This window comes from Octodon degus, unplaced genomic scaffold, assembly GCF_000260255.1.
Source record: "Octodon degus isolate 3935 unplaced genomic scaffold, OctDeg1.0 scaffold00342, whole genome shotgun sequence".
Classification (NCBI taxonomy): Eukaryota; Metazoa; Chordata; class Mammalia; order Rodentia; family Octodontidae; genus Octodon; species Octodon degus.
The window spans coordinates 624,252-637,146 of record NW_004524918.1 but is presented as its reverse complement, the minus strand read 5'-3'; the positions used below and the strand labels follow the sequence as shown (position 1 = coordinate 637,146).

The following is a 12,895-nucleotide window of genomic DNA, read 5'->3' as shown; positions in this document are numbered from 1 at the left end:
TCTAAGTAGGTGCTTTAGACCACTGAGCCATCTCACCAGCCCCCAAGAGAGAACCTTTTTGTTTTTTAATTTTTAAATTTTTTATGATTTTGGTAGGAATCAAACTCACAACCTTGTGCTTGCCAGGCAGGCACTGCATCACTGAGTTATCTCTCTGGCCCTATGTAGCCATTTTCTACAAGCAGTCACAGTGGGAGGTGGAGTGATACATATTTTTCATCTTTCTAATTCCATCCTGATTTATTGGATTTGTGTTTTAAAAGGAGACATATTGCTTCTATAAGTAGAGTTACAAAGCAATTAATTTTTTTTTTTTACAGTCAGAGATTGAACTCACACTCTCACATGTGCTAAGCAAATACTTTTTCCATTGAGCCACATCTTTACCTCTTTTTTTTTTTGTGGAACCGGGGATTGAACTCAGGCCCTTGCACTTGCCAGGGAAGCGCTTATTCCACTGAGCCATCCCCCCGGCCCCATCTTTACCTCTTTTTAAAAAAAATTTTGATGCAGAAACTCGCTGACTTGCCCATATTAGCCTCAGACCCCTGAATAGGTGGGATTACACAACCATGTTTGACCTAGAGCTGTTTTCATATTGAGAAAAACTATTTTGGATTAAGTATTCCTTTTCTTCACCTTTGTGGTACCTGGGTACAACTCCAAGGTGTTGAAGTTATATGTGGTGTGGTGAGGGAGGAGCCTTCTGAGCACACTAGGATTGATAAATTATTGTGTTTCACAGGTTGCTTTTAAACCCTCCTTTGGAATAACATACTGTAATATGCAATTCCTGCTGCAGGGTGGCTTTGCTCCCTGGCAGTCATTGGGGTGGTTAATGTTATTAACATTGCTGCCAGCTTCAGTCTCCCACTGTCCCTCTACAGGAAGAACGTCTGAGGCGGGGTGATGACCTCAGATTGCAGATGGCCCTGGAAGAAAGCCGGAGAGACACGGTTAAAGTTCCCAAAAAGAAAGAGGTAAGAGCTTACTGAAAGGTAAATAGTTGAAACTGTCCTGTGGTTGTTGCTGTACTGTTACATCCCCATCCACGCCCTCAACACTGTGTGGTGGGGACACAGTGGGTTCTCTATTCTCAGTTAATAACTTGTTTGCCTATAAGAAAAGTAAGCATGCTATTGAAAGTACATCCCAAACGAGAGGAGAACTGTCCCTGTGCCTCAGTGCCCTCATTTATAACATGAGAATGTCAGTGATGCCTCCCTCCTCTGGTAATTGGTGGCTATTAAGTAAGCTAAATGGCACTTCTTTGGGACATTTTCCTGGGTCAGGGTTAGCTCCCAATAGCATTGGTCTTCATCATTGTCACTGATGTACTCCCCAAGGCTTCCCACTTTGACATAGATATAAGCGGGACATGGCTTTATTTCAGACATTACCACTCAGCCCAGGAGATAGGAACCCCCACCCCACCCTACCCACCCCTGGCCCTGCCACCTCAAGGGGCTCCAGAAACGCCCCCAGTACCCCTCCCCCCATTCTGATGTAACATGTTCCTGACAACAGACTTGGTAGTCATTGGAGTGACAAGGGTGAGACAGTCCTAAGAAGAGAAAGAGGGGCTCTTGGTGCACCTCTGAGCTGGGTGGGTGAGTGGGTGGGTGGAGAGAGTAGGAGGAGATTGCAGCCCAGCCAAAGTCCAGTGTTATTCTGAAAATATTTGGGGAACGCTGTGGTGTTCTTAACTCTTAAGAGCCTGTGGTGGGTGCATTTGGCAGATGGCAAATAGCTGGATCCTAAGCTCTCCTAGGAATATTTGTGGAGCTGGTGGGCACAGGATAGGAGGTGGACTAGCTAAATTTCCAAATCCCTCTTAGCTCCTACCAAAGGGCCTATACTGTAATAAGAGGCATGAGTGATATTTATGGCTAGTGCACGGGTATTTACTGTAACTGTAGCAAAGTAAAAGTATCCCCTTCTGTTTGTTTTAAAAGCATGGCTCGCACCCACAGCAGACTACTCTTTTGGACTTAATGGATGCTCTCCCCAGCTCTGGTCCTGCTGCCCAGAAAGTGGAACCCTGGGGCCCGTCAGCATCTGCTAACCAGACCAACCCCTGGGGTGGGCCGGCAGTTCCTGCAAGTTCTTCAGATCCCTGGCCATCATTTGGTAAAGATCCCATCCTTGACCTCTTGTGTTTGCCTGCTGGATGGTCGAGAGCAACAGAGCAAGGCCTCATACTCTGTCTTACCTAGTTCAGTCCTTTGTGGTGGGGGTGTAGGCTCCTCTGGTCCTGAAAATGATGCCCAGCAGGCCCTCAATCTCTGCCTTGGAGACAGAGGCACAAAGCTCTCTTTCTGTTTTGAATGGTTTTCTGCTTTGATAGAAGGAAAGCTGACTTTTTTCTCTGCCTCCCTTGTGCATGAGAAATGACTTCTCCCTATTGAGGGACATATTTTAGTTCTCTCAGTCTCAGAATTGTATCCAGCACCCTAGCTAAAGAAGCCATAATACCCAGCATGAAATATCTAAGTGAAGTTGCTATAATTAGCTGAAAAGTATCATATGCTTACCACTGCTGCTAATGGAAAGAGGGTACATTAACTGTAATTCTTCTTACTTGTTATTTAAAGCAATAGTAAATCAATTTAATAGGGTAAATGAATATTTCTAAGTTTTACTCAGTGCCATTGCTAGGGAAGGGAGATGAAAACATGAACAGGGCAGAATTGGTTTGTGCATATGATCCTGAGCACGTGAGTTTCTTAATTGCTGGGCAGAGCTTTGGCATCATAGCCTTTGTAAGGGCTTCTGGCCTGGTGCCCTGGGAACCCTGTCTAGTGTTCTAAACTGTGTTTGCCATAGTAGACTTATGGACTTCTTTCTTGCACAGGAACTGTGAATTGCATATTTGGTACATCTTACCTGTACCTCTTGGACTCCTTGTTACTCCAACTAGAATAATCTTTTGTATTTAGCTTAGTTCCCTGGATGTTTGTTAAGGTGTACCAAGTTGCCAGGCTGTGTCCTACCATGTGAGGACTTTGAGATGAACAAGTAATGGTTCTTCTCTCAGGTCCTGATCATGTGTGTGTGTGTATGATGGGATGCATGTGACAGGAATGCAGCATGATGGTGCTGTGTGACCCAGGCTTGGGTGGAGGTTATGTGGGGGCAGCCAGGAGGCAAGAGGGTTTGCAGGAGCAGGAAGGCCGCTTCCATTGAATGTTCAGGGAGGAGCAGGTGGGCAGACAATGAGAAGCAAGTTGTTCCTTGCAGAAGACAGCTTGTTAGAAGGCACGAGGGTGTGAGGGTACAGTTGGGACAGATACAGGAACTGTATAGTATGAAGCAGGCAGCAGGGAAATAGAGTAAGGAATGAGGAGGGGAAGGGTAGGCCATTTAGGTCACTCAGCCTCAGCTTTGCTAAGTACTCAGACATGGTCCAAGAAGTCATGTTAACCCTAGATATCCTTTTGTGCTCTTACTGGCCACAGAGACCATGTGTACTTCTTTCATAGGTGGAATTGTCCAGAGTTCTCACTCACTGAAGGGTGCTAGAGGTTGGTTTTCTTTCTGTAGCACTTGTACTCTTGCGCCAAGGAGCCTGTGATGTTGTGGTCTTGATGAACACACATATGGACCGTGTGGGGCAATTTGAGTGGAGATGCACAAGGCATCCAGGGGGATAGCCCTTTCAGGGAATGGCTTTGATTTTGTTTTCATATCTGAAGAATGATTATTCTGTCAAGTAACAGCCACTTTAGGTCATAGATGGGATATTTTTAGAAAGACTGTTCAGTCCTTTTCAAAATTATATGATAGGTCATTGAATGAGGAGCAGCTTCTCATTGCCTAGGAAAGAGTGCACACATTTTGGAGCCAGGTGAGTTTAGGATGCTTACTTTGTACCTGGTGAATACTGCGTGTTGACTAGGCCTTGGCACACGATTAGTAGAAGGGGGACCTAGCTTTTATAATTTGCTGTTTTATACTGTGGCTCACTTACCAGGGTTTTACTTGGTCAGGAAGGACAAAATAGTGATTGTTTTTAAAAAAAGAATGTTTATTTTATTTATTTATTTTTAGATGACCATGTTATGCCTAGCCATTTTCTTGGCTGGTAGCCAGAGCTATGTTCTGGTCTTTCTACTTTTATTTATTTATTTTATTTATTTATTTATTTATTTATTTATTTATTTTTTGGTGGAACTGGGGATTGAACTCAGGCACTTGCCAGGCAAGCGCTTATTCTACTGAGCTGTCTTCCTGGCCCCAATATTCTGGTCTTGTTCCTCAGGGCCCACCTGTCAAGTCAGGGCTACCTCCACAGCCTGGAATCAGCAACTGAAATAAATTTGGGCTATTTCTTCTTTTTGGTTCTTATGACTCCAGTTTTTAAAAAAAATATTGAAACCTAGATTTTTTTTCTTTTAAAAGTAGTAAGGTTTTATTTAAGGAAGGAAAAGAAATGCACTGCAGAGCAAGTTTAGGCCAAGTAAAAGTAGGAAAAAATACACCCTATCAGTGTAGGTTGGACTCTCCATCCAAGAGAGAACATGGTGGCAAAACCTGGAATTTTGAAATCTATTAATGTTTAAATATTGGCAGTAATTTCAAAAAATAGAACATGGTTGGGGTGAATCAAAATCTGAGAGTGGTCACATGTGGCTTTTGTCTTCCTGTTTGCTGTTTCTTGCTACTTCCCCACTTATAGCCTTGTTTTGCTAAACTTGGTGTTTTTGTATCAGTGAGTGGAGGAATGAACAGGCCACAAAGCTCAGAGAGGCTCTTTATTCCTCTGGGTTTACTCAAGTTAGTAATAGGTATAATACTGAAGATAACCATGTCCTGGAGTTGTCATACCATCGTGGCTTGCTACAAAGTCTTTATGTGGCTCTGGCAAGTCCTGGAAAATACCTCAGCTTCCAACATTAAGAGAGCCCAGAGCCAGGCATGGTGGCACATGCCTGTAATCCTGGCATTTATACTTCAGAAGCTGAGGATCATTGTGAGTTCAAGGCTAGCCTGGGCTACATAGTGAGATCCCATGTAAAAGTGGTGTGGGGATGGGGAGTGCAGAGCGAAAGACAGTCATTGTTAAAATAGGAGCTTATTTGCTTCCTGTTTTTCTTAGCACTATACTTTGTGTAGCTGAGGCTTTTTTTTTTTTTTTTTTAAAGACAAGGTCGTATTTTGTACAGGAGGCTGACTTTGAATTCAATGTGTAGCACAGGCGGGCCTTGAATTTGTGGTGATCCTCTTGCCTCAGCTTCCCAATGCTGGGATTTCAAGCGTGTGACACCATACCTGGCTAGGTCACATTATAAGAAATTGCATCTTATCTTATCTTATTTTATCTTATTTTATTTTATTTTATCTTGTCTGCCGGTCTGCCTACCTATCTACCTATCTACCTACCTATCTACATCATTAGAAACTGAAAAATGTAGTGCTAATGGGACATTGTTCCTCACCTCATTCCATATTATACAGAGATGCTTTTGCAGTTCTAGCACTGTTTTTAGTAGGAAAAGATACTGGAACCACAGTGTTCCCATGGGAACTCTCAGCGTTATGTATGTGACCAGCTGCAGGAGGACAGCCTCATGCCAGCTCCCTGGCTCACTGCTGCAAGTCAAGTCCCAGACAGTTTGCTTCCTTGTACTACAGACCTGGCTTCAGAGCAAGTGAGTGGTGTTGGGTTTACTGTTTGGTCTCTGGCAGAATCCAATGGTGTGTATTTTCATGGCCATCCTTCATTCTGAGAAATGGTTATAAATCAGAAAGATCAGTTTCTGCCAATAGCACTGGGAGCTGCGTCCTCTGGATAAAAGAAGCACTGTTTTGAAAGCCACCGTTTTTAGTGGGCCTTGTCATTACCAGTTCTTTCCAAGCAGCACTGGAGGCCCCTGAGCCAAGTGGCCTTGGGAGGAAATGCTAAGGCCGGAGAAAGGGAAATTGGAGCCTGCCAGGTCAGCAGGGCACTTCCTCCTCAGTTCCAGACACAAAGAAGCCACCTGGTCTGAGGAGGCCTCACAGCCTGGTAATTCAGAAGCCTTGGCCAGCTCAGTCCCCTTCTGCCCACCCACTACCACCTGGGGTGGAACAGAGCCTGTCTTCCATTCTGGTGGCAGCAGGTGGTGCTGCTAGCTTCTTGGTGACCCTTGTGTGGCTGTGACTGCCTCCTTGTGTCCATGAATATTCATCTCCAAAAGTCAGATACTGACTGCTGATGGAACTCATGTGAATGGGCCCTACAGAAGAGGAGTCCGGAAGCTGCTTGATCTTTCCGACCTTGGTTCCATCTTCCTTTCCTCTCATTCACTTGAGCTTTCAACAAGTGTTTATTTATTGGCTGTGTGGCATGGCCTGGATGCCTCTGAGACTATGGAGGCTAAGTACAGAGGGGCCTTGCAGCAGCTCTACTGTTCATTCAAAAAGATGAGCCGGCAGTGTTCTCTGGGGCAGCTGGGCCCTGGCCCATGCTGGCTGCCTTCCTATGCAAGGAGGAGGGAACATTGTCTTTATGCCACATTTGAAGAAAGTCATGCTGGCCATAGGAGCATTTATCTTTGTGGAGGGGTGCTTTGATCATTTGGCATAATCTGTGTTTGTGCCAGTAGCTTGCACAGACCTAGTTAGTGGACACACCTAGGTTCACAGTGTGCCTTGCAGAATGGAACCTGAGAGAGCTCACTCAGGCTAAGCAGCTTGTTTTCATAGTGACCTGGCTGATTTGATGAGCCTGGGTTTCATTCCATGACCAAAGCTCTGAGCTGTGATCAACTTTGTCCCTGCAGGTGTGGATTAGGGGTTCCTTCTGAGCCCAAGCATGTTGAGTTTGACAGTGTGCATTGCGCAGGCCGCTGAGCCCTTAAAATCCTTTGAGCATGCTGTTTTTGTCATTTCAGCAGCAGATTCTAAAGAGGAAATACACAGGGCCAAGGGAACTAACTGCAGGTTTTGGAAGATGCTCCAGAGAAACTGTGGGGTGTGATTGCATGGCAGGATGGGCTATTTGTGGGGAAGCCCTGATTCTTGTGGGCGGACTGGGCTTTGCATACTGCTGACTTAGGGAGAAAATACTGCAGTCCACATGGTTGGTGCAGTGATGTGTTATGGAGTTCATGCTGGAAAGAGCTCTTTCAGAAATGTTAAAATGCCTAATAATTAATTAACTTTTTGCATTATGAAGGATAGAAGGAAATACCCTCCCACTGAGACACACATCCAGGCCTGTTTTTAACTTTTTTAAAATTTTATTTATTTGTGTGTGTGGCCAGCTCAGCCCACCAGGGGGCGGGGCTGGCTGGCATGTGGTGCTGGGGATTGAACCGTGGTCCCTGTGCTTTGCTAAGCTTGTTCTAAGTAGGTGCTTTAGACCACTGAGCCATCTCACCAGCCCCCGTTTTTAACTCTTAAAGAGAGAAATGAGTCAGTTTCTGATTTCAAAAGCTGTGTGTCTGGAGGAAAAAGCATCCTACTATTTAAGTACACACAGTGCATGTGTAACAGCTGAGGTCAGGAAGCTAAAGACCTCAAAGGGAGGAGAGTGGACAGAGAGAGAGTTGTGTTTCTGCATGTGCTCAGGCTGCCTGGTCCTTTAAATGCTTTAATTTTTGTTTTTTAATGTAATTTTTGTTTGTTTGTTTGTTTGTTTTTAAGAGTCTTGCTGTATAGTTCAGGCTGACTTGAATTCACTGTGTAGCCCAGGCTGGGCTCAAATTTAGCAGCGATTCTCATGCCTCAGCCTCCTGAGTGCTGGATTTCTTTCTTTCTTTCTTTCTTTCTTTCTTTCTTTCTTTCTTTCTTTCTTTCTTTCTTTCTTTCTTTCTTTCTTTCTTTCTTTCCTTCCTTCCTTCCTTCCTTCCTTCCTTCCTTCCTTCCTTCCTTCTTTCTTTCTTTCTTTCTTTCTTTCTTTCTTTCTTTCTTTCTTTCTTTTTTTGGCTGGTCCTGTCTGGTAAGGCTGGGGATCTGGGGATCGAACCACAGACTTCTGAGCCTGACTGCTTTGCTTAAGCAGGCACTTAAACCACGGAGCTAATGGGCAGGCTCCCAAGTGCTGGATTTCTGCTTATCTTTGTATTTATCTCATCTGTAGAAAATTCCTGTTTAATCTCGAAGATACGGTTTAGATGACCCTGCCTAAGGGAACATGGGCATCTTTTCTTTTCTTTTTTTGCATCTTTTCTTGAGCTTGCTCTCCTGCTTTGTGCTGTGGTTGCCAGCTGTCTTGGATCTGCTGGCTGGTCATTAGCATGTGTCTGTATTTCTCTCAGACACAAGAACCTTCCTGGGGCTGGGTAAATGACTGCTTGGGTAGAGGAAGATGACTATGGGAGGCAGGACTTGTTCCAAACAAGTATTCACAGCATGTGTCTGAGCATGGCCATCACTCAAGAAAGCTTGGCAAGAGCAGAAGGCACCAGAAGCTTAGTGGTTCTCACACATTCTGGTGCTGCATGTGTGTCACCTGAGGAGTTTCTAAAATTGTGTCTACTCCAGGTAGGTAGTTCAGTGGTATTAGTGCCTGCCTTATAAGCGCATGAGTTCAACCCCCACTATCAAAGGGAGAAAAAAAGTAAAAATTTTGTCTAGGTCCTTTCCAGAATCTCTTTGTGTGAGGGAAGGAGATAGCAGCAATATTTCACTGATATGCCCCCAAGAACTTAACATTCCAAGGGTAGTGTATTTGAGACTCATTCTCTGCTGTCCCCAAGTACCATGTGAGTGAACCCCATTCAAACTTGACTTTGAAAATGCCCTCTATAGATTTTGAGGGCAGAGACAAGGTTAGCTTTCTCACCTTGTATATCTAACATTTAACTTGTTTGCAGTGGTCACTGATGCCTCCCTGGAGGGATTTAAGCAGATGAATTACAAAGCCCCTTGGAGGCTGGTGGAGGCCAAAAGGGAAGGTCGGCAGTTGTCCATTTGCAAGGAGGCTGGGGCCCAGTCTGGTTAGAGCTGCAGGAACAGCTAAGGCTTCCTGTCCCTGGACTTGTAGATGCAACCCAGCTGAAAGAGCATGGGGCTGGCAGCAGGCTGTCCTCTGGTATAGGTCTGTGAAGTTCTCACAGATGGTGATGAGTAATGAGAGAGGAGGAAGATGCACTAATGTGCTCATGTCTCTGTGGCTCTCTGTACATGTTCTTTCTGTTGTATCATAGGCAGCTCTAAAGACAGCACAGCACAGCACCTCTGGCTTGCAGCCTTGCTCTACCTGACGAACCATTTCCCCCACATCACTTTCTTCTAGTAAAGATGGAGAGGCAAGGACCGGGTTCTTTTTCCTGTTGCAACCCCCTTAGCATTTCAGGCAGAAGTGAACCCAAAGGAACAGATTCAGTTATAGGGGGAGATGGTTTTACATGAGCCACCAGAAAAGCTGTGACGGTCAGAAGGAGCTTCTAGAGGGAAGACAAGTGTTTTGGAGCCTCTAGAATGTTGTGTGTTCTGGGACAACAGCAGAAACTCTGCACCCTGGCTGAAGATACAGCTCAGCAAGCAAGCGCAAAGTCCTAATTTCAATTCTTGTACCAAAAAAAGAAAAAGCAGCAGCTCTGAGTTCTATTTGGATAAGAGTTGACAGGCCATGAGGAAATGACATGTGTCCACAGGATGTTGGGCGTGTAGTTTGCAGACACATGTGCCTATCTTAGCCCATAGCATTTGATTGTGGTGACGGCAGCAAGCCTGGGGAGGAGCAAGGTAGCAGTTACTTGTTCCCTTTCTCTGTGCTGTTCTAGCTAGGTGCCAGCTAACCTGGACAGAAGTTAAAGAGCAGTCAGACAGTGGCTTTTGTGGCTTAATAGGCTCCGAAGAAAGCCCTTTGGCATTTTAGAGTCCCAGAAGTATGAAGACATGCAGTAGGATTACCCATAGGCTCATTTTCATGAGCGCCATGGAGTTTGCTACCATGCGGGAGCAGTAGCTCTAGCACTGTTGGGAGGGCTAGGAGCCCAAGCGGTTGAGTCCTCTTGCGCTCAGGAACATTTACAGGTTCTCTAAGCTGCAGGGTCTGCTGCCCCTCTCAGCCTCCGCTCAGACAGGTCATCACAGTTTAGCTGGGTGTCGCCCTCATGGCTGGGGCTGGAGTGGAGTTGTGCCTTATCCTAAGGGAGGTGACAGTAGCCAAATGAGTCATTTATTATTTTATAAATATTAGTTCCTATATTAGTTGTCTAAAAGATGAGGGAGGAATTTCAGATTTAGGTAGCATGAGAAGAGGAGGTAGAAGATAGAAGACAAAGGAGACCCAGAAGTGGCAGGCAGGGAGCTGCCTCCTTGTGTTTGGGGAGTGGTAAGGAGTCAGTGTGACTAGGGCAAGTATGGAGGTAGCAAGGATACCTAACTTGCATCTGGAGTTCAGAAGGGTCATGTTGGGTGATGATTGAGGGCTTTCCAGAACTATGGACCGGGATCTCACATGCAGGAAGCCTAGTGGGTCCTCCCAGGCTCAGAAAGCTGCGAAACACTGAGAAGCACCCAGAGAGATGGCCAGCTACAAGGAGGACAGTTAACCTGACAGCTGACTACGCAGCAGTGAGGATACAAAGAAAGCAGTGCAAGTGTCTTCAGTGAATACTGAAGGAAAATAACTGCCAGCCTAGGCATTATTCCTAGCAAAGTCATCTTTCTTCTGAAAATGATGATGTTGAAAAGTATTTTTAAGTTTGGAAGCAACTACAAAAGTCTACCTCTAGGGGCTAGGGATTTGGCTCAGCGGTAGAACACTAGCCTAGCAAGCTGGAAGCCCTGGGTTCAGTCCTCAGCACTAAAAACAAAAAACAAAACATAAACCTCCCCCAAAAGTCTACCTCCATAATGGTGTTTTTTTTCTGATTCAAAATTAATTATTCAAAAAATTAATTATTCCAATAGCTCAGCAGACTGAAGTGCCTGCTTTAGGCAGAGGGTAGCGGCTGGAGATTGAACCCCCGCGTGCTGTGACAGGGTGATTGAAACTGGGCGTGGTGGTGCACACCTGTAATCCCAGCGCTTGGGAGGCTGAAAACAGGAGAATCACTACAAGCCCAATCTACATAGTGAGACCCTGCAAACCCTGTACTAAATGCATTAAAAAAAAAAAAAAAGATTTTATTCAAAAAAAAATTGATTATTCCTCCTTCTCTTCCTCTTCCTTTTTCCCTCCTTCTCCATCCTTTCTCCTCTGCTTTCTCCCTCCTCCTTCCCTTTCCTTCTCCTTTGACAGGGTCTTACAAGTCATTTCATGGGGGCCTGCCCATTAGCTCAGGTGGTGTTTAAGAGCCTGCTGAAACAAAGCAGTCAGGCTCAGGATGTTGTGGTTCAATCCCCTCATCCTCAAGCCAAACCAGACCTGCCCTGAAGGAATCCTGAGTGGCCACCACCCCCCAAAAAAATTACAAGTTGTTTCAAACTGACCTTGAACTTGTGTGATCCTCCTGCCTCAGCCTCCCAAGTGCTGGAATTACAGTTGTGCACCACCAGCCTATCTATAGACTTCTATATTTAGAGAATGCACTCTTCCAATGCAAAAATATAAAAAATGAGAGCATGATTATGGCCTCTCTTGGTAATTGAACACTAATAGTTTGTTGCCAGTGTATGGACAATGTAGCAACACTGAGGGAAGTTCATCAGGATGACGGGGAAAATGCATGGAGAAGCAGATGTGGGAGAGTATTTTAAAATATATTTTTTTAAAATTTTATTTGTGTGTGTGTGTGTGTGTGTGTGTGTGTGTGTGTGTGTGTGTGAGTGAGACCAGCTCAGCCCACCAGGGGGCGGGGCTGGCTGGCATGTGGTGCTGGGGGATTGAACCGCGGTCCCTGTGCTCTGCTAAGCTTGTTCTAAGTAGGTGCTTTAGACCACTGACCCATCTCACCAGCCCATTTTAAAATATTAAGAATGAAGGAAACCTTAAGTGGTACAGTTTATAAGCTAACAAATTTGTTGTTCCTTACAGTAAAGAGAACATACATTCTTTACAACCTCAAATAGGATACTTGAAAAAATTATATGCTAGAAAAGCCACGTGTGGTGGTGCGGTCTATAATCTTAGCACTCGGGAGGCTGAGATTGGAGGGTTGTTGCAAGTTTGAACCACCCTGGGCTATGCAGTGAGCTGAAGGCCAGCCTGAAATGTTATAATGAGACCCTGTCTCAGAAAGACCAAGAAAAAAAAAAACATGCCAGGCAAATGGATAGCCTCAACAAACTTTAAAACTGGGATCACAGTACCTTTTAAGGTATTATTATTTATTTTTCATTAGTACAAGGGTAGGGATATAGCTCAGTGGTAGAGCAGTTGCCTTGCATGTATGGGGCCCTGGGTTCAGTGTCCACTACTGCATGCACACATACACACACACACACACACAAAAGATAAGTCTATAACCTGTGTTTGGTAAGGCACGCTTGAAGGACAGCTTCAATGAGACTTTGTGTCAGAATAACAAAAATTAATAAGGGCTGGGGCTAGTTCAGTGTGAAGCCCCTAGGTTTAATTTTTATTGGGGTTAAGGGAGAGAATGTTTGAAATTTTTAAAATAATTTTAGCTGGGTGAGGTGTCACATGCCTATAATCCCAGTACTGGGGGTTGGGGATTAAGGATGATTGCCTCTTGTTTCAGGCCACCCTAAACATGTAGTGATTTCAAGGTAAACTACATAGCAAGAGGGCCGGCCAAGTAGCTCAGTGGATTAAAGCACCTGCAAGCAGGGGCCAGGAGTTCGATTCCCCCGGCCTGCAGTGCCGGCCTGTCCCTGGGGCGTGCTGAGATGGCAGTTGAGACTGGGTGTGGTGGAATGTGTCTCTAATCCCAGCTCTTGGGAGGCTGTAAACAGGCGGATCACTATGAGTCTGATCTAGTAGTAAGATCCTGAACACCCTGTAGACCCTTCCTTGAAATACCAAAATAAATAAATAAATAAATAAATAAATAAA

The 12,895-nt window shown here is 45.0% G+C and overlaps 1 protein-coding gene across 5 annotated transcripts in view; it reads left to right on the top strand.

Moving 5' to 3' along the window:
• Window positions 1–12,895, top strand: part of Epn2 (epsin 2) — a 110,758-nt gene that overhangs the window by 86,594 nt on the left and 11,269 nt on the right. For 4 of the 5 annotated variants that reach the window (XM_004647931.2, XM_023708218.1, XM_023708220.1 and 1 more), the window contains 2 exons: window positions 888–980; window positions 1,956–2,130. In XM_004647931.2, coding sequence (XP_004647988.1) covers window positions 888–980; window positions 1,956–2,130 — 268 coding nt within the window. The remainder of the gene's footprint in view (window positions 1–887; window positions 981–1,955; window positions 2,131–12,895) is intronic. The other variant, XM_023708221.1, reaches the window with a different exon arrangement.